General features: G+C 53.5%; 4 protein-coding genes across 4 annotated transcripts in view; 2 read left to right on the forward strand and 2 right to left on the reverse strand.

The window, feature by feature from the left end:
- The window catches only part of FBXO2 (F-box protein 2), a 122,113-nt gene that overhangs the window by 84,035 nt on the left and 16,941 nt on the right, over positions 1-21,137 (reverse strand). The window lies entirely within an intron of this gene.
- The window catches only part of MAD2L2 (mitotic arrest deficient 2 like 2), a 407,166-nt gene that overhangs the window by 56,641 nt on the left and 329,388 nt on the right, over positions 1-21,137 (reverse strand). The gene's annotated exons all lie outside the window — the stretch shown is intronic.
- CLCN6 (chloride voltage-gated channel 6) overlaps positions 1-21,137 on the forward strand; it is a 165,558-nt gene that overhangs the window by 50,279 nt on the left and 94,142 nt on the right. The window lies entirely within an intron of this gene.
- On the forward strand, positions 4,519-20,703 carry AGTRAP (angiotensin II receptor associated protein). The gene is made up of 5 exons (XM_050789225.1): positions 4,519-4,661; positions 15,354-15,388; positions 17,255-17,360; positions 18,361-18,556; positions 20,012-20,703. Exons 1-5 carry the CDS (start codon positions 4,635-4,637, stop codon positions 20,125-20,127), a joined length of 480 nt encoding a protein of 159 aa, XP_050645182.1. The 5' UTR covers positions 4,519-4,634; the 3' UTR covers positions 20,128-20,703.

Here is a 21,137-nt window from a genome sequence, read left to right on the forward strand (position 1 = left end):
GTGAAGCCCTTTCACACTGTCTGCCACACAACAACTACGGTTGGGGCTTAGAAAATGTCACCCCAATATCTGGCACTTTGGCATACTAAGTACTGTAAACTAAAGAAGACTGGAGGCCTCAAAAGCAAGGTCTCTGTGACCGCCTCCTGACCTCCTGTCTCCAGCCCCTCCTTCTCCCCTGAGGCAGTCACAGAACAATAATTCCTCCTTTGGCCGGGGTGGCTCAAGTCTTTAATCCCAGCACTTTGGGAAGCCGAGGCAGGTGGATCACTTGAGCCCAGGAGTTTGAGACCAGCCTAAGCAACATGGCAAACCCTGTCTGTATAAAAAATACAAAAATTAGCCAGTCATGGTGGTACGTGCCTCTAATCCCAGCTATTCAGGAGGCTGAAGTGGGAGGATCACCCGAGCCCAGGAGGTTGAGGCTGCAGTGAGCCATGATAACACCATTGCACTCCAGCTTGGGTAACAGAGCAAGACCGTGTCTCAAGAAAAAAAAAAAAATCCTTCTTCTCCAAGGTGGGTCACAGAAACTAGAACCTGTGTCTCCAAAGTAGCCATAAAACCTAGAAAGGTGGCTCTCTCCCTTCTCTCCTTGAAGACCTCATTACAGAAAGGTTCCACCCCGTAACCAGGAGGAAGGAATGCTGCATGGAGAGGCTAGGAAGACTCTGGACAAGCCTTGTTCATTCTCTTTTTACCCAACTGCATTGCTACAGGGCTGTTCATTCTTTTTATTTTTTTCTTTTAATTTTTTTATTTTGATTTTATTTTAATTTTATTTATTTTTATTTTTATTTTATTTAAAAAAATTTTTTTTTTTTGAGACAGAGTCTCACTCTGCCGCCCAGGCTGGAGTGCAGTGGCATGATCTCAGCTCACTGCAAGTTCCACCTCCCGGGTTCACACCATTCTACTGCCTCAGCCTCCCGAGTAGCTGGGACTACAGGCGCCCACCACCACACCCGGCTAATTTTTTTGTATTTTTAGTAGAGATAGAGTTTCACCATGTTAGCCAGGATGGTCTCAATCTCCTGACCTCGTGATCCACCTGCCTCGGCCTCCCAAAGTGCTGGGATTACAGGTGTGAGCCACCGCGCCCGGCCTCAGGGCTGTTCATTCTTCCTTGAAACTAAGCACAAAAACAGACAGATTTCCCTGGGACTTTGAGTCTTCATCTCTGAAGCCTCCCATGTCACATAAAGCTTTGCTTAACTAAACTTGGTATGCTTTTCTCTTGTTAAGCAGTTTTTTTTTTTTTTTTTTTTACAGGCATGTCAGCTGTGACCTTTATGATGGGTGAGGAAAGGTATCACACCCTTCCACCCCTACAGTACTTAGTAAATGTCAGCTTTAATCCTAGGAGTTGTTTTGCTTTTTTTTTTTTTTTGTTTTGACATGGACTCTCACTCTGTTGCCCAGGCTAGAGTGCAGTGGCATGATCTCAGCTCACTCCAACCTCCACCTCCCAGGTTCAAGCAATTCTCCTGCCTCAGCCTTCCAAGTAGCTGGGACTACAGGTGCACGCCCCCATACCCAGCTAATTTTTGTGTTTTTAGTAGAGACAGGGTTTCATCATTGTTGGCCAGGATGATCTCAAACTCCTGACCTTAAGTGATCCACTGGCCTCAGCCTCCCAAAGTGTTAGGATTACAGGCATGAGCCACCGCGCCCGGCCTGTTTTTCATTTTCTCCTTACAAAGTGATCACAATTTTATTATATACCTAAAGGCTTGGATTAAATCCCTCTAGAATCTGGAGTGTATGAGAAATATTTTTTAGAAGGAAATTGATCAGGTCAGGCACTGTGGCTCACGCTTGAAATCCCAGCACTTTGGGAGGCCGAGGCAGGCGGATCACCTGAAGTCAGAAGTTTGAGATCAGCCTGGCCAACATGGCAAAACCCCATCTCTACTAAAAATACAAAAATCATCTGAGCATGGTGGCACTTGCCTGTAATCCCAGCTACTCAGGAGGCTGAGGCAGGAGAAAAGCTTGAACCTGGGAGACAGAGGTTGCAGTGAGCTGAGCTCACACCGCTGCACTCCAGCCTCGGTGACACAGCGAGACTCCATCTCAAAAAAAAGATAAGTAATAATAACATAATATTCTAATATTGATCACTTACTGAGAAATTACTCTCTTCTAAGTACTTTACTGATAACAATGATTAATTACCAATAATGAACTAATAATAATAGCAACCAGTCCTAAATCAAACTGGATGTAGCCATTTGGCTGGTCTCTAGTTTACCCACTCATTACAACGGCAGATGTTGGATGGCCCTTCCCCCTAGACTGGGGGCATCTGTGCCTCCTAAGAGGGTATTAAGTTAGGGCTATGGGCCCTGCAGCCCTGCAAAACTCTCCTCGTCCATCCAGAGAAACCCTTTCTTTGCATTTGGAGAGACTATGGGACTTAATATTATCTAAGGACTCACCCAGGCAGTTTTGTAGGTTCTCCCCTGGTTTCCCCCATCCTAGGAACAAGACCAAGTGCTCAGGTGTACCCTGAAGGTGTCCATACCTAGGTGACACTAAACAAAAGCTGGTGTTCTCTAAAGGAAAGTAGATGTTAGGAAGGGACCTGGAGGTAGTGTGGATTAATGTTCTTGTTGGGGTGGGGGGATGCTGTGGTCAACAATCTTTAAGAGGCCGGGCGCGGTGGCTCAAGCCTGTAATCCCAGCACTTTGGGAGGCCGAGACGGGCGGATCACGAGGTCAGGAGATCAAGACCATCCTGGCTAACACGGTGAAACCCCGTCTCTACTAAAAAAAAAATACAAAAAACTAGCCGGGCGAGGTGGCGGGCGCCTGTAGTCCCAGCTACTCGGGAGGCTGAGGCAGGAGAATGGCGTAAACCCGGGAGGCGGAGCTTGCAGTGAGCTGAGATCCGGCCACTGCACTCCAGCCTGGGCGACAGAGCAAGACTCCGTCTCAAAAAAAAAAAAAACAATCTTTAAGAGAGGTGCCAGGCGAGGCAGGAGACAACCCTTTCTTTCCTCATGCACAATTGGGGGAGGAATTTCTTTTTTTTTTTTTTTTTTAATTTTTTTGAGACGGAGTCTCGCTCTGTCGCCCAGGCTGGAGTGCAGTGGCGTGACCTCGGCTCACTACAAGCTCCATCCCGCTGGGTTCACGCCATTCTCCTGCCTCAGCCTCCCGTGTAGCTGGGACTACAGGTGCCCACCACCACGCCTGGCTATTTTTTTTTTTTTTGTATTTTTAGTAGAGACGGGGTTTCAGTGTGTTAGCCAGGATGGTCTCGATCTCCCGACCTCGTGATCCGCCCGTCTCTGCCTCCCAAAGTGCTGGGATTATAGGCGTGAGCCACCGCGCCGGCAGGGGAGGAATTTCTTATGGTTTTTCAACTAGAGTTTTCTAAAACTTTTGGTATGCTGATTAAAGTGGGCTCCCACTAATTTGGCTCCTCAGGTGTTGTTTTTTGTTTGTTTGTTTGTTTGTTTTTCCCAGACAAGGTCTCACCCTGTCGCTCAGGCTGGAGTGCAGTGTCGTGCAGCCTCCGCGGTTCAAGCGATTCTCGTGCCTCAGCCTCCTGAGTAGCTGGGAGTACAGGTATGCACCACCATACCCTGTTAATTTTGGTATTTTTAGTAGAGATGGGGTTTCACCATGTTGGCCAGGCTGGTCTCGAACTCCTGAGTTCAAGTGATCCACCCACCTTGGCCTCCCAAAGTGCTGGGATAACAGGGGTAAGCCACTGCGCCCAGCCTCCTCTTATGTTGATAATAACAATAGCTTGTGTGTCCTGCCCAATTACCAAGTGCCAGGCACTGTTCTCTCCTAGACCAAACGGTAGTTAGGCTCCTCTGAGTCCTCAGCTTGACTAGGCCTTGACTTTGGACCTCTGTGTCTTCCTGTCCTTGCTGGGCCTGAGCCTGCATAAACCAGTTTCAGCAAGAGTCCTGCTAAGTTAGCAAGAACTCCCCCTTCCTTGATGTCTCCTCCCAGGAATCTTCCATCCCTGGTTCCCTCACTCTGCACTTTAGCTATAAATCCCTCCTGGGTCCTTGTTGTATTCAGTGTTGAGCCCAAACTCTCACTCCATGGCAATAACCCTACAGCAAGTCTTGAACAGTACTGGTTTAACTGTCCCAATAACGTTTTCTTTAGCAACAGCGGTTAGCTCATTTACTCTCACAAGGATCATATGAGGTAGGTATCCTAAATAGCCCATTTACACAGGGAAGTGGGAAGGAGAGAGGGTGCCCCCAAGGACGAGACACAAGCTGTTGCCACATCAGCACTTTGCGCCTGGACGGTACCCCAGTTGTCCTGGCTGCAGGCAGTCCCCACAGCCCGCTTCCTGGAGTATTAGCCAGGCAAGATACGCCCTGGGCGACAGAAACTCCGACTTTTGCCAGAGGACCCCAGGTTCTGCCTGGGCGGTGGCGGGAGCCTGGAGCTTGGCGGAAGGCGCGCCTGCCGACGCCGTCTCCTAGCAACCGAGCGGCGGTCACGTGACCCGCTCCAGCCCGCTTCACGTGGTCCGGAGCGGCGCTGGGGTTGGAGTCGCCGCAAAGGGCGGGGCGGGGCCGGGCAAGTTTGTTCCCCGAGTTCGGAGCCCAGGAGCCCCCGCGGCTGCCGCGCAGGTGCCCTCGGCCTGGGTCGAGATGGAGCTGCCTGCTGTGAACCTGAAGGTGGCAACGGGCTGGGGATGGGGGGTCCCCTTTGCGGGAGGAGGTGGGACATTTGCATTTTCCAGGAAGGTGGGAGGATCGGGAGTTTGGGGGAAAGAGGGATGGGAGGAAGGGAAGGTACAGACCCCACGCGAGAAGGAGGTGGGCAGGCAGGCCACAGCAGGGAGAGTGAGTCAGGCACAGGCCAGCAGGGCGACGCAGAGGGGCCGTTGGAGGTGGCAGGGGAGGGCAAGGGCCGCCCCTTCCCGGACTCAGACCCTCCAGCAGGCAGCGCTGGTCCCAGGATTGCTGTTGCCCGCATGCCCAGAATTCCCCTGGAGGAGGAGGAAGGCGCGCGGGAGGGGCTTGGAGGCGGCTCACCTCCCCCGCGCGGGGTCAGGGACTGGGCCTGCCCCCGGATCCCAGCACCGTCCCAGGACCTCCTTATTTGCTAAGTCGGGTTCAGGAAATCTGATGTTCCCAAGCAATTGGTTTTATTTTATTTTATTTTTTGTTGTTGTTGTTGTTGTTGTTGAGACAGAGTCTTGCTTTGTCGCCCAGCCTGGAGTGCAGTGGCCGGATCTCAGCTCACTGCAAGCTCCGCCTCCCGGGTTCACGCCATTCTCCTGCCTCAGCCTCCTGAGTAGCTGGGACTACAGGCGCCCGCCACCTCGCCCGGCTAGGTTTTTGTATTTTTCAGTAGAGACGGGGTTTCACCGTGTTAGCCAGGATGGTCTCGATCTCCTGACCTTGTGATCCGCCCGTCTTGGCCTCCCAAAGTGCTGGGATTACAGGCTTGAGCCACCGCGCCCGGCCAGCAATTGGTTTTATAAAATTTACACGTCCAGCGCCCTTATTTCATAATGAAGAAGCACAAACTCCCACAGAAATTACTTAAAAGCAGAAAACCCAACTTCGTGCACTGGGGAAAACGTTGCAGGGCTTCCTGTGGTGTCTTCATTTCCCGAGCCAAGCCGTGAGCTCAGTCCGGGTCTGGGTGCCAGCGGCTGTTCTTCTTTTTCTCCCCACCCAGCACCGTCGCCCACGTGTCTGGGCTCCCTTTGCATGAGAGGGGCTAGGAGCTTTAGCTTTGGTCAGGAAGGTGTGGACCTTGGACCAAACCGGCCATTTTGGGTCTTAGTGCATCCTCCTTTGAGGCAATATCTAGGAATGTCCTCTTACTCATAAGTGATGAAGCATTTAGCTCCCTGTTGGTGTCTGGCAGTAAAGGAACCTGAGAGGTAGATGGTTACAAAACAATGGCTTAATACACTTTATTACACAACATCTGTGCTGACTTGCCATGGGCCCGTTTCCCTTCTTAATCATACTTGCTTCAGCAAACCTTCCTGAAGCTTCCAGTCCACGGTGGTGGGGAGACATGGCTGGAGCAGGGAAATGGGCTTGGGTGGAACATTCAGCTGGGAAGAAATTTACGTGACAGCAACCGAAGTTTGTTGGTATCAGTACCCACTCTATTCCAGGCAACATGGGGTTAACACCAACTGCCTTTTCTCTGATGAGGGATTTGCTTAAAATAATTGCTGAGAGAGGATCAGGTGAGGGCGGTGGGAGGGATAGAGCTCTCATTTATGGGCTTCTGTGGTGTGCCAGGTTATATAATCAAGGCAGCCTTATGAGAAAGCTGATGTGGTCATGTTTTTACAGATGAGCAAACTTCAGCTTAGACTGGGTAAGTTGCCAAGTTCCCACAGGCAGTAAGTGGCAGTATCAGGATTTGAACCCATAGGGCTCAGACTCCAGGGCCAGGTCCTTTCTGGGGTACCAGCTTAGTTAGGGCTGACTTTAACCTTGGCTGTTTCTGTCTTTTGGGAGGGCTTAGTCTCTTAGGGGCTTTTTTGAGCAACTTTTTAGGCCCGACAGGCTAAGCGCATCCACAAGTATGAGCTATGCTGGGCAGCTCAGCCAGGATGAAAAGGCTGGTCCTCCCCTTGACTTGGCAAACAAGATCCCCCATCTCCAAGGGTGTTAGCCGCTACCAGTCAGAGACAACTAAGTGCTGGGTGGCCCTGAGGGGTCAGGGTTGCCAGGTCAGGTACAGGAGATCCAGGTGAATTTGAATTTCAGGTCAACAACGAACAGTTTTTTAGTATGAGTAAGTCTCAGGCAGTATGTGGAATATATTAACAAATTATTCATGATCTCATATTGGGAATTAACTGGGTGTTCTGTATTTTTGTTTGCTGAATCTGGCCATCCTGTGGAGAGCAGCCGTTGACTCCTTGCTTGCAGGCACTTAGGGGATGTTCTGAGATCAGAGCCCTTCAGGAGGTGGGGAACTGCTCCCTGCGGCCTGCGCTCCCTCATTTTGTATATTCCTTGGGCAAGGGCTGAGTGCCCGCTTCTGCCCAGCTCAACCAGAGTGGGCAGTGGTGCCAGGTGAGAAGAAACAGCTGCCCCAGGCCCTTTGCACAAAGGGCAGCCCCTGACTGAGCCTTGTCCATGTAAGAATGACATTGTGGGCCAGGTGTGGTGACTAAGCCCTGTCCATGCAAGAATGACATTGTGGGCCAGGTGCGGTGGCCCACTCCTGTAATCCCAGCACTTTGGGAGGCCAAGGTGGGTGGATCACGAGGTCAGGAGATCAAGACCATCCTGGCTAACATGGTGAAACCCCGTCTCTACTGAAAATACAAAAACAAAATGAGCCGGGCATGGTGGTGGGCACCTGTAGTCCCAGCTACTCGGGCGGCTGAGGCGGGAGAATGGCATGAACCTAGGAGGCATAGCTTGCAGCGAGCTGAGATCGCGCCACTGTACTCCAGCCTGGGCGACAGAACAAGACTCCGTCTCAAAAAAAAAAAAAAAAAAAAAAAAAAAATGACATTGTGATGAGCTTAGAAAGTACTGGACTTGGGTTCAGAGGTCTTGTGGGAAGAGGACCTTGGGAGGAGGATCCTTTGGTCTAGCAGGTAGTGTAGCATTAGGGTTAAGAACTCAATAATGAACTCAGTAATGAGGGATGCAGGGCTGACTTCCTGACAGGCACTGTGTGGAGCGCTTTCCACACCTCTCCACCTCCCTGTACCACTGGATCCACACAACACTGAAGAAGGCATTATTGCCCTGCTTTACAGAAGAGCAAACAGCTGTTCTGAGAGGTCAGGTGACTTGCCCAAGGTCATTAGGTTCTAAAGTCATGGAGCCAGGATCAGATCCACCCGTTTGCCTCCAGCACCCACGAAGTTAACCGCTGCACGACTCTGCCTCCCATCTGTGGCAGCCCTGACTGGTGTCCCGGGACCCCGGCCACCCTGGGGGATCTCACTAGCACATGTAACGGGCCACCAAGTGTTTGCACAGGCCTGGTAGGAGTATATTCCATTTCTGGGAAGTCCTACCCCGCCATGGGTCCTCTAGTGGCAAACAAAGGGTTGAAGTCTTGGTCTTCATGCCTCGTTGGTTTCTCTTCAACCTTTCCTTCTCCAGGTTAGACTTCCTTATTTCCATCCGCCCTCTACGGCTCTTCGAGATCCTGACGGTGTAGCACAGTGGACAGAGCACAGGCTTTGCGGGCAGGCAGGTCTGCATTCAAGGTCTTGAGTAGGTTTCTGTGTGACCTTAAGTAGGTTTCTGAACTCTCTCAGTATCAATTTCTTCCTTGTAAAAAGAAGATAAATACAGTCCCTACCTCCTAGGATGATGGATCCCATGGTCCAGGAGGTAGTCTAGAATTAGGGTCACAAATTCAGGCTGGGCCAGGCATGGTGGCTCACGCCTGTAATCCTAGCACTTTGAGAGGCCCAGGCAGGTGGATCACTTGAGGTCAGGAGTTTGAGACCAGCCTGGCCAACATGATGTAACCCCATCTCTACTAAAAATACAAAAATTAGCCGGGTGTGGTGGTGCTCGCCTGTAGTCCCAGCTACTCAGGAGGCTGAGGCACCGAGGATCACTTGAACCTGGGAGGCAGAGGTTGCAGTGAGTTGAGATCGCACCACTGCACTCCAGCCTGGGCGACAGAGCAAGACTCTGTTTCATAAAACGGACAAACCTCCGGCTGGATAGATCGAATCTAACATTTGTGTCTGGGCTCTGTTGTTTGTAAGCTTTATGAATATGGGCCACTTTACTTAATCTCTCAGAGCCTCAGTTCTACCCCATACAGTTACACGGATGACATGAGTTAGGTGCAGTGCAGGTTAGATGCATGGCAGGCAGGTGCTTGTCAGTAGCAGGAGTTGCTGGTCTTGTTGACGATACAGGATCCCTGTCCCACATAGGTATTTAACAGTTAGTAAACGGATACTTACAGTGACCGTCCAGACAGATGCTTGTCTCTGGCAGTTGAGGCACCCTGTGGGACAAATGGGTACTGCCTCCATTTCGCGGAAGGGAGCCTGAGGCCTTGGTGCCTGGACCAGCACCCAGGTCTTCTGTTCCAACATAGCATCCTGGGACCCTCTGCTGCCTTGGCCCATTGACCCCTGTCTGGGAAAGAGCTGGGCGGCCTCCCCTGGGCTGAGCACTGTAGTGAGAGTCCAGGGGATGAGGTCCGTCTTTCCTGCCCAGCTGGGAAAGGGGTCCTGGCCCTGCCACCCATTTAGCTCAGGTCCTTCCCCTGCTTCCAGCTCCTCTTTCAGGCAGTACCTGAGAATCCTGTTTCTCTTTGGCTACCAGGAAGCTCCCCCAGGGCCAGCAGACAGTGCTTTTGTCCCGACAGTTACTGGCCCCTCTTTCCCTGGGCTGCCAGGAAGGGCAGGGCCCGTTTGGCTCAGTTTCTCCCTGGAGCCTTCCTGCACATTAAGGCCTCTCTGGGTGTCCTCCTGTTACAAAGATGAGGAAACTGAGGCAGGGGAGGCTTAGGCTTCTGGACATTTCTTTTCCCAGGGACTTAAGAGAAGCACATGGTGCTAACTTTCTTCATGTTTATCAAACCAAAGTGACGTCACGCAGAAGGGACTGTGTGTGTTCTAAGGATCTGCAGTATTTCCAGGTTACATTGTTTTCTTCCCTAACAGAGATGGTAGAGATGGACCCAGCTGGGTGCCCACTGTGTGCTACAGGCCCTTCCAGCACTACGAGGTCTTTATCTCACAGGTTGTAAGCGTGACCCTTGGGGTGCCCTGCAGATCAGCGGCCCCCGTGGGACTCAGCCTTTCATGCTAACTGCATTCTCTCCAGAATAATCCAGGGCTCTGCAGGGCCCATTTATTAAAGACCTTTTGTGTGCACAGTCTAGGCATAGGAGCCAGAGCATTGAAAATGAAGATCATTTCCAAAACAAGCCCAGAGTGGGAAGAGTTAGGTGTCGATTTTGGGGAGGAAAAGGGCGATGGGAGCTACCTCCCCTCTGTCTCTTTCCTCGATGTCTTCTTTAAGTCTAAAAGCTAGATGTTGGGACCACTGTGGCTGACTGTGCAGTGTGGCCCTGAGCAAGTTCCTTTCTGTCTGTGGTCCATGGTTTACTATCAGACAGAGGAGACAGCGGTTAGCTCTGAAGATAAAGATCAGAATCATCCTCATGCCCAGCCCTGCCTGCCCCCAACTTCCTGTCCCTCCCTCCTCTTCCTTCCACTCACCTTCCACTCCAGCCACACTGGCTTCTGTTCAGTTTCCAGAAAGTTCCATGCCCCCCTTCTGCCACAGAGCCTTTGTGGGTGCCATCCCTCCTGCTCAAAATGCTCTTCTTCCCCTTCTGCCTCCCCCATCCCTTCCTCAGAGAAGCCCCTGACCTCTCCACCCTCCCAGCCTCCCTGCTGTTCAATTAGGTGCCCTTTAGCTTGCTATAGCTTTCCTTCAGGATGAGGGTTCACTGCACCTCCACTGCTAGGGCAGAGTACCTGGTTAGCGATGTTAGTCCTGAGAGCACAGCTCCAAATCTGCTCTGCACACCTCTGACTCCCCAGGGTGGATGAAAAGCAGGTGCCAGTGATGCTGGGTGACACTGAATGTTTAAGAAACTTAACACCATTTGATCACTTCAAGCCCCTAGGAATTGAAATCCATGGAAAACTATACCTCCCCGCCTCAGTTTCCCCATCTTTGTAATGGGGAGAGGCCTGATGGCTGGACAACACAGCCTGGGTCTGAGTCCTGGCTCTGCCATTGGCCTGCTCTGTGACCTTGGGCAAGTGACTTCCTTCTGAACCTCAGTTTTCTCAGCTGTAAAATGGGGATAATAAGACCTCAGAGGATTGTGAGGATTTAGTGCTTTTATATACAGAAAGCACTTAGAATGGCACCTAGCACGTAGGGAGTGCCCAATAGTAGACGAAGGTAGGTGAGGCGATGGCAAAGATCCCTTCTAGAGCTCGCCTTCTGTAAACACACTACTCAGCCTGGTCAGAGTCTCGAGATCTTCTTTTTTTTTTTTTGAGACGGAGTCTCTCTCTGTCGTCCAGGCTGGAGTGCAGTGGCCGGATCTCAGCTCACTGCAAGCTCCGCCTCCCGGGTTTACGCCATTCTCCTGCCTCAGCCTCCTGAGTAGCTGGGACTACAGGCGCCCGCCACCGCGCCCGGCTAGTTTTTTGTATTTTTTAGTAGAGACGGGGTTTCACCGGGTTAGCCAGGATGGTCTCGATCTCCTGACCTCGTGATCCGCCCGTCTCAGCCTCCCAAAGTGCTGGGATTACAGGCTTGAGCCACCGCGCCTGGCTGAGATCTTCTTAAAGTTTTGTGCGTCGGTCCTTACAGAATTATTTTCCTAGTCTTTTGGAGCTGGGAGAAGAATTTCTTTTGGGCCACAGAGCCAGGCCCCTTGTGGTTCACTCTGGCCCCCGGTCCTGGAGGTAAAGGTGAAGTATCTCAGCCTCCAGCTCTGGATTCCATCTGCCCCGTGTGTGAACCTTTCTCACAAGCCCAAACAGTTCCCAGCTGAAGGCCCGCGTCCCCAGCGGGGAGGTTGGGTGCACTGGGTTTGGAGGCGGGTTCGAAATTTAATTCCAGTTTTGCCACTTGCTACCTGTGGAGTCTTGATCAACATAATTTATCTTTGAATCTTGTTTTCTCATCTGTGAAATGGGAATAATAGTATCTGTTCCAGAGGCTGCTGTGAGGTCCAGATAAGGTCATGTGAGACGGCTGGCATAGGGCCTGGCACATAGTTGGTGTGTGGTCAAAAGTAACTCTTCTAGAAATGTTTTTTCTCCTCTGCCAGAGCGAGTTTGTCTTTCTTTCTTTTCTTTCTTTCCCTCTTTCCTTTCTTTCCCTTCTTTCCTTCCTTTCCCTTCCCCTTCCCCTTCCCTTTCCCTATCCTCTTCCCCTTCTCCTTCCCCTTCCCCCCTCCCTTCCTTCCTTCCTTCCTTCCTTCCTTCCTTCCTTCCTTCCTTCCTCCCTCCCTTCCCTCCCTCCCTTTCCCCCCCTTCCCCCCCCCCTTCCCCCTTCCCCCTTTCCCTCCTTTCCCCCCTTCCTTCCTTCCTCCCTCCCTTCCTCCCTCCCTCACTCCCTCCCTTCCCCCCTTCCCCCTTCCCCCCTTCCCCCTTCCCTCCTTCCCTCCCTCCTTCCTTCCTTCCTTCCCTCTGTCCCCCAGGCTGTAGTGCAGTGGCCCGATCTTCACTCACTGCATACTCGACCTCACTGGCTCAAGTGATTCTCCCACCTCAGCCTCCCAAGTAGCTGGGACTATAGGCGTACTCCACCATGCCTGGCTAATTTTTTGATTTTTTGTAGAGATGGGGTCTTACTTTGTTGGCCAGGTTGTTCTCGAACTCCTGGGCTCAAGCGGTCTTCCCCCTCAACCTCCTAGCGTGTTGGGATTACAGGCGTGAGCCACCAGACCCGGCCCGGAGTTCTTTTTCGCAGGTGGTGAGGGCTCCTTCTGCCTTTTCACCCAGGCTGGAAACCCCGGCCTTCTTCGCAAACCTTGCCCGTGTCTGTGCCAGCACGCTGCCTCTGCCCCAGGCATGTGGCGTCTCTCCCTTCCAGCCTGCCCCCTCGATCCCTTGAGTAAACTTCTCCTAGGGCCCTCATTGACCACCAGGCCTGTTGAAGCTTCCAATTTGGGGCTTCCGGCCTCCCCAAAATCTCTGTGCCACCCCACCCCCACCTCAACCATCTCCACGCTCACCGCCACCCACGCAGGGCCTGGGGCTCGGCCCCACCTTTGCTTGGCTGAGCCCTGCTCATACTTTGTCAACCCAGGTCCCTCCTCTTTGGAAGCTCTTGCTGCAGCTGCCTGCCCTCCCGAGGCATCTGCTTTTTTTTTTTTTTTTTTTTTTGAGATGGAGTCTCACTCTGTTGCCCAGGCTGGAATGCAGTGGCCTGATCTGGGCTCCCTGCAACCTCTGCCTCCCAGATTCAAGCAATTTTCATGCCTCAACTTCTGGAGTAGCTGGGATTACAGGTGCCCACCACCACGCCTAGCTAATTTCTGTATTTTTAGTAGAGATGGGGTTTCACCATGTTGGCCAGGCTGGTCTCGAACTCCTGACCTCAAGTGACCTGCCTGCCTTGGCCTCCCAAAGTGCTGGGATTACAGGCTTGAGCCACCGCGCCCGGCCCATCTGCCCTTTTTTTATGTGCTTTCCAGTCAGGGCCTTGTTGATGTCCTGGAGTAGAGACCAGTTCCAGGAGAGGAGGCTGTTATTTTAAGGACATAGAGGGCATTAAAAAGGATAAAATATTGTAGTCAGGTGCAGTGGCTCCTGGCTATAATCCGAGCACTTTGGGAGACCAAGGTGGGTGGATTGCTTGAGCCCAGGAATTTGAGACTAGCCTAGTTAACATAGGGAGACCTCATCTCTACAAAAAAAAAAAAAAAAAAAAAAAGCTGGGCCTCGAGGTACACACCTGTAGTCCCAGCTACTGGGGAGGCCGAAGCAGGAGGATCACTTAAGCCCAGGAGTTCAAGGCTGCAGTGAGTTGTGATGGTGCCACTGAACTCCAGCCTGACCCACAGAGCAAGACCCTGTCTCAAAATTAAAAAAGAAGAAAGTAGAATATTGCAGAAATCCAGAAGAATAGCCAGAGGGATTTTTGTTGTTGTTGTTTTTCGTTACCATAAGACATACCAAGCTGTCTCCCTGTAGAAAAGTCTCAGTGGCATCCCTCACTGCACTTGGCATGAAGCCCACGCTCCTTCCCAAGGCCCTCAGGCCCCCCTACCTGTCCCCAGCCACCCTCCCTTTGCTGGCCCTCTCCAGCCACAACAGCTGCTTTCCCCTCTGCCCCCACACAGTGCCCCAGCTCCAGTGTCCCAAGAAATCACCCTCATGTGAGCCCCCACCCCACCACTCTGCCTCTTCTGATTTCAGAGCAGATTCCCTGCACTCCACAAAGGAGCCTCCCGCCCTTGTGTTACAGGAAGCGGGTCCCGATCCAGACCCCAAGAGAGGGTTCTTGGATCTCGCACAAGAAAGAATTCAGGGCGAGTCCATAGAGTAAAGTGAAAGCAAGTTTATTAAGAAAGTAAAAGAATAAAAGAATGGCTACTCCATAGGCAGAGCATCCCTGAGGGCTGCTGCTTGCCCTTTTATTTTTTTAATTAATTTGTTTGTTTGTTTGTTTATCTTTGAGATGGAGTTTCGCTCTTGTCCCCCAGGCTGGAGTGCAATGGCACGATACCGGCTCACTGCAACCTCCACCTCCCAGGTTCAAGCAATTCTCCTGTCTCAGCCTCCTGAGTAGCTGGGATTACAGGCGCACACCACCATGCCTGGCTAATTTTTGTATTTTTTATTTATTTATTTATTTATTTATTTTTGAGACGGAGTCTCCCTCTGTTGCCCAGGCTGGAGTGCAGTGGCCGGATCTCAGCTCACTGCAAGCTCCACCTCCCGGGTTCACGCCATTCTCCTGCCTCAGCCTCCCGAGTAGCTGGGACTACAGGCGCCCGCCACCTCGCCCGGCTAGTTTTTTGTATTTTTTAGTAGAGACGGGGTTTCACCGTGTTAGCCAGGATGGTCTCGATCTCCTGACCTCGTGATCCGCCTGTCTCGGCCTCCCAAAGTGCTGGGATTACAGGCTTGAGCCACCGCGCCCGGCCAATTTTTGTATTTTTTAGTAGAGACAGGGTTTCACCATGTTGGCCGGGCTGGTCCTGAACTCTTGACCTCAGGTGATCCACCCGCCTCAGCCTCCCAAAGTGCTGGGATTACAGGCGTGAGCCACCGCGCCCAGCCTGGTTGCCCATTTTTATAGTTATTTCTTGATAATACGCTAACCTAGGGGTAGATTATTCATGCCTCCCCTTTTTAGACCATAAGGGGTAACTTTGTGACGTTGCCATGGCAGTTGTAAACTGTCATGACGCTGGTGAAAGTGTAGCAGTGAGGACGACCAGAGTTTACTCTTGTGGCCATCTCGATTTGGGTGGGTTTTAGCAAGCTTCTTTACTGTAACTCATTTTGTCAGCAAGATCTTTATGACCCGTACCTTGTGCTGACCTCCTATCTCATCCTGTGACTTAGAATGCCTTAACTGTCTGTGAATGCAGCCCACTAGGTTTCAGCCTTATTTTACCCAGCTCCTATTCAAGATGGAGTTGATCTGGTTCAAACGCCTCTGACTCTTGGAAGGGGCATGGGTGTCAGTGAAGGCATGAAGCGGCCCCTCCCTGACCTGGCCTGCTTTCTTCCTCCTCCTTCACTCCTGGGCCACCTGCAGTTGCTGGTTTGTCTTTTCAACAGACATTTCTGAGGCCCTCAGAGGTGCCGGGTGCGGGGGCCTCCTGTGTTTTCTGCACCTGATGCTTTCCTGCCCCTGTGGTGGTCATGTTCACAGACCTCTTCTCCCCCCCTTGTCATACCACAGGTGATTCTCCTAGGTCACTGGCTGCTGACAACCTGGTAAGTGACTCTGTGGGTATCTCTGTGTCTCCTGCGGTCTCAGGGTCTGTGTCAGCCGGGTCAGGTCCTGGCTCTGCCATGTTTTAGCCGGGTCACTTTGGGCCAAACAGCTGTGCCTCTCAGGTCATCTGTACAATAGACATAAGGATTGCACACCCTGCAGGAGCTGGGAGGGAGATGAGGAAGAGTGCTCATCAGAGCTCCCCAGGGCCTGCCCCGCAGTGAGGCCTCAGCATTGCGGCTTGATTTTCACCTTTACCATCTCTTTTTTTTTTTTTTGAGACGGAGTCTCACGCTGTTGCCCAGGCTGGAGTGCAGTGGCGCGATCTCGGCTCACTGCAAGCTCCGCCTCCCGGGTTCCCGCCATTCTCCTGCCTCAGCCCCCTGAGTAGCTGGGACTACAGGCGCCCGCCACCGCGCCCGGCTAATTTTTTGTATTTTTAGTAGAGACGGGGTTTCACTGTGGTCTCGATCTCCTGACCTTGTGATCCGCCCGCCTCGGCCTCCCAAAGTGCTGGGATTACAGGCTTGAGCCACCGCGCCCGGCCTACCATCTCTTTTAATCTGTTGAGCTTCTGGAGACATTTCTCTGCCAAACCAAGACTGGAAACCCCTGAGCTCACATGTGCACTTTGTAAACTTTGCAGTGCAGCACACAGGGCAACAGCTGTGAGTAATATGAACAGTAGCCATCATGGTTCACGACATTGAGAAGCAGGGCCAAAATACAGATTTCTTAGTCACACTTCCCCAAGATTCTGAGTTGGTGATTCTGGGCTGGGACCCAGGCACCTGCTTTCTTAAAAGCAAAAAATAAGATGGTTTATTCAAAGACGTATTGAACCAAATGGCACTTCACACCTGCCTTGTACATGTCTTCTGCATGTTACACTGCAGTGAATGTCCCATAAATCTAGGAAGCATTGGTAATAAACGAGGTAGACTTGGTCCCTGTCCTTCTGAGTCGTCTTTGCAGCACAGCAGGGTGAGCAAGAGCATGGCCTCTCCAGCCAGACTCCAAATCCCAGGCCTACTGCTCAGCAGCTGTGTGACCTTGGGCAAGTTACTTAACCTCTCTGTGCCTTAGTTTCCTTATCTCTAAAGTAAGGATAACAGTAATACTGCCTTCCTAGGGTTGTTAATATAAATGCACATAAATGAGTTAATTTAAAGCACTTAGAACCATGCCAGGTACTAGCAAGTGATCTGTGTTCACTATGATTTTGATTGGATTGACAAGCAAATAAGTAAGTCAACAATGTCAGTTAGTGGCAATACCCTAAAAAAGATAATAGGGCGGAGCTTGTGTTAGGAAAATGACAAGGTTGTACTTAGCACTGGTGGGTGAGGGAAGGAGTCTCAGGGTGAACATTCAAGTTGCCACTGAATGACAAAAGGAGGGCCAGGTGTCAGGGTAGAGGGTGCCCGCCACACAGGGCAGTGGCTGGGAGGTCAGCAAGGGCGGAGCTGTGTCCAGGATCCCACGGGCCCCTTAAGTCCTGGTGAAGAGTCTGCATTTTATTCTAAATGGGACAGAAAACTGCTGGAGGATTTTTAGCAGAGGAGTGACAGCATCTGACTACATTATGGGTTGCTGTTTAGAGAACAGAGTGGCAGTCAGGACACTGGCACAGGGTGGCTGCGGCTGTCGTCTGGCAGGAGAGGGAGGTGCTTTGGATCTACAGGGACACAGCCAGATCCAGGGTCTGGGTGGGAGGCAGAGCCCATAGGATTTGCTGGCACACAGCCAAGTGGCCTCGAAGACTATGGTGTGTTCTGGGAGGAGGCCCTGAGACCCCGGAGCAGGAGGGAGGTGACCTGTGGGGTGGTGGTCGCCTGACAGGACTGAGCTACCTCTTCCTACAGGGGCTGCATTGTATTCTCGGGCTCCTATGCCTGGGCCAACTTCACTGTCCTGGCCTTGGGTGTGTGGGCTGTGGCTCAGCGGGACTCCATCGATGCCATAAGCATGGTGAGCCAGGGTGGGGGAGAGGCGGCAGGGTGGGGGAGAGGCGGCAGGGTGGGGGAGAGGCGGCAGGGTGGGGGAGAGGCGGCAGGGTGGGGGAGAGGCGGCAGGGTGGGGGAGAGGCGGCAGGGTGGGGGAGAGGCGGCAGGGTGGGGGAGAGGCGGCAGGGTGGGGGGCTGCAGCACAGGGTGAAGCACAGCCTGGCTCTGCCACCCCGTCCCGTCCCAATATTCTCCCTTTTCCTTGGGCTGCCACTTCCCATTGTCTAAAGCCTTGTTCATCAGCCTCCTGGGCTCCGGCCCATGCCTGTCTTCAGGAGCCCAGCCTGCTGCTCTTGTCTGGCTTAGAGAACCCCAAGTCTGCCATTATCTCCCCGAGGAAAGCCATGGGGTGGGTCCCACCGGTGCCTCAGATTAGCCACTTCGCCAGAGCGGCAGAACATCCCCTGTAACCTGCCCCTGGGGCTCTCTTTTAGGGGAGGGGCTGTGGCTGGGAGACCCGGCCAAGGGGGCACTCCACACTTTAGGAAGTAGAGGTGACCCTGCCCCACCAAAACCTCCCACAGGGGGAGCTTCTCAGCACCCACCCAGCCCCGTGGGGCAGTGAGCGCTCCCCGCACGGGCTCTTCAAGCCGAGGCCAGGGCCTCAGGATGACTGAAAAAGGATTTTCTTTGTGTTGGAGACAGACTGGGTGAACTCCAAGGAACCTTTCTCTGTGGCGGTTCTAGAACCAAGTCTTGTGCCCGTCATGGCCTTGGAGGTGACGGGAAATGGGTGGGGAGGGAGGCTCTGGTGGAACCGAGACCTGGACCCCCGGCGTCCCTGCCCCCAGACTGCAGTCCCAGCCAGCGGCTCCCCAACGGGGTCCTGCCTGCTTGCTTGATCTGTTTTCCAGCAAAACTCAAGGACACAGTAGGGCACGAAACAGCTTCCCATCCGGTATATGGTGGGGGAGCCACGGGGCGCGGCGGGGGTGCTGTGCTCATCAGTGTGGTGTGTCTTGCAGTTTCTGGGTGGCTTGCTGGCCACCATCTTCCTGGACATCGTGCACATCAGCATCTTCTACCCGCGGGCCAGCCTCACGGACACAGGCCGCTTTGGCGCGGGCATGGCCATCCTCAGCTTGCTGCTCAAGCCGCTCTCGTGCTGCTTCGTCTACCACATGTACCGGGAACGCGGGGGTGAGCTCCTGGTCCACACTGGTGAGGCCACTACCTCCAGCCAGCTCCCCACTCTTGTCTCTCCCTTGCCTGGCCCCCAGCCTCTCCCTCAGTAAGCCCGCCTTGCCCCATGGGGCCAGGGCTCAAGGTGCAGGGAGAGCGTGGCATGGGCGCTCTGTACCAGGCTGGACAGGTCCAAGCTCCTAGTGTCTGCTGCAGGAGCCCAGGGGTCCTCTGGCTGTCCTGGTCTGCCGCGACCTTCTCCTGCTGTGAAGCTGAGGCTGGGCCCTTCTCTCAGCCCAGAGCACACGCACAGCTTGGGGTATCATTTAGTTCCCAGGGGCAGCCCTGGGCTGTCTCCATCCTGAGGGCCACAGGCACCTACAGGTCTCCTTTCTGTTCCCACGGGGGCCCATCACTGGAACCCCATTTCCGCCATGTGGGGTCTTCCCTCTCTTGAGGCAGAGACTGTGCTAGGTGGCCAAGGGAGAGCCCGCACCAGTGTAGGCTGTGGGAGCCTCAACGAGGACAGCCCTGAACAGGGAGTACTTTCCCTGCCCACTGGCCCCTCCCCACTCGCCCAGCCTTACACCTGCCCTCTCCCACGCCCTCTCTGAACTCCTGAACCCCTTCTCCTGGTGGCCGAGCCATGTGCCTGCTCTCTGACACCTCTCTCTCTCCCATTTTCTCTTTGAGAGGAGTGGAGGGAGGTGGTGGGGTGTGGCCTTCTGCCTTTCACTCCTGAGAAGAGATGCCCTAGGTGGCCTATGACTGCCACCAGCTGGTCGAGGGTAGGAATGGCCTGGGGCTGCCCACAGTGGCTGACCTCAGCACTGCCTGGGCCTGCCTCCGGTGAGGGGCGCCAGAATGTTTCTCCCATTAGACAGATGAGGAAACTGAGGCCCATATCCCTTAGGACTTGTTCAGGGTCTCAGGATGAATGTACAGAGTAGGGGATGGGAGTGAGGCATTGGGGTACTCGGAGCCCTACGGCCCTGCCTTGGACCCAGCCCCAGTCTCTGAGGCCATCTGGATATGGTAATGTGGTGTCCTTGTACCTGGGAGGGGAGCTGGAGAGGACTGCATGGGCCCGGGGCTGGCATCCCTTTGCCCAGGTTCCTGAGCACTCACTGCCTGGGGAAGCCCATGGCACAGGGGCTAGGAGCCTGGCTTTGGATCGGCTGCCTAGGCGTGGATCCCAGCATCATCAGCTTCGAGCTGTGTGATCTTGGGCAAGTCAGTTCATCTCTTTGACCCACAGTTTCCCCATCTGTAAAGTGGGGACAATAAAAATACCCGCTGCATAGGGATACGGCAGGATTGAATGAATAATACATGCTAAAGGTTGAGTGCCTGGGGCTGCTGCCTGTGTCTCTGTGCATGATGTCAGGATGCCCAGCCCAAGGGTGGCGGGGGTGGGTCTTGGGTTGGACTTAGCCAAACATTCCGAGTTCTCACCCTTCATTTTTCTTTCCCGCCATGTCCCCTGCCACCCAGGTTTCCTTGGACCTTCTCAGGACCGTGGTGCCTACCAGACGATTGACTCAGCAGAGGCACCCGCAGATCCCTTTGCAGTCCCAGAGGGCAGGGGTCAAGATGCCCGAGGGTACTGAAGCCAGCCACACTGTGCCCGGCCCCGCCCCGGGCCTTCCTTGTGCCTGGGAGGTCGTTCTAGGGATGCTCCTGGCCTCCATCTCTTGGACCTAAGATGGAATGTGTCCCCAGCTCAGGGATTGCCTGAACCAAGTGCCCTGAGAGGCCAGGAGCCCCCATGGGCCACCCAGTGCCTTGCACACTCCTGTCCCAAACTCCCTGAGGCCTCCCCTCCCTTCAGGGCACCCACTGGTTCCCAGGCTGGAACCATGGTCTCTCTTCACCTCCTACCGCACCACAGAGGCCCCCAGCTGAGTCCCGCCTGAGTGTGGCAGGCTCAGGCCTTTAAGGACCACTGATGCCCCCTGAGGCCTCCCCTGAGTTTGTCAGGCTTCAGTGGAAGCCCTGAGAGCTTCAGGTCCTGCTCAGCTCCAGGAGCCGTCTGGCATGGGAGTGAGGCCCCGTGCTTCTCACTGCCTGGTCACGTGGTGGCTAGGGATGCAGGGCTGGAGGTCAGAGGCGTCAGCAACACTGTGACCCATCACAGCCTCCAGCCTCCCTTTTCGGAGCCACAGCATTAAAGTTTGGGGAATTCTATAGATGGGCTGTGTTTTGAGCCACTTTCAGTCTCCTGGCTGGGCTGGGGCCTGGCCTTGTTCCTGGGAAGATTTCTCCTGCCAATTCCCAGGTGGAGCCTGCACTAGGCTGCCCCAATCTGTCATGGCGGGAGGAAACGGACATGCGTGTTGGCTGAGCTGGGCTTGTGCCTGACTCTGGCCTAGCAGAGGCCTAGAGAGAGCAACTGGTGGGTGTGGCGTGTGGGCATCCGTTTCTCTGAACCAGATGACGCAGGCACTGTTTTGAATCCTGCTCCGCCACTTACTAGCTGCATGCCTTCAGTGTCTTCTAGAAAGGGTTGGTGCCTGCTCCAGGTGTAAGGTGCCTGGCGTGAGGAGGGCTCCCTCAGTGATGGTGAAGTTGTTAGCAGCGGACTTGTTCCTCGGGCCAGTGACAATGCTAGGTTAGGAGG

Source organism: Macaca thibetana, chromosome 1 (genome assembly GCF_024542745.1).
Source record: "Macaca thibetana thibetana isolate TM-01 chromosome 1, ASM2454274v1, whole genome shotgun sequence".
NCBI lineage: Eukaryota > Metazoa > Chordata > Mammalia > Primates > Cercopithecidae > Macaca > Macaca thibetana.

Coding starts and splice junctions, on each gene's coding strand:
- AGTRAP (XM_050789225.1), top strand. CDS start 4,635: ATGGAGCTGCCTGCTGTGAACCTGAAG. Junction 15,389..17,254: donor CACTGGCTGCTGACAACCTG/GTAAGTGACTCT, acceptor CTCTTCCTACAG/GGGCTGCATTGTATTCTCGG. Junction 17,361..18,360: donor CCATCGATGCCATAAGCATG/GTGAGCCAGGGT, acceptor TGTGTCTTGCAG/TTTCTGGGTGGCTTGCTGGC.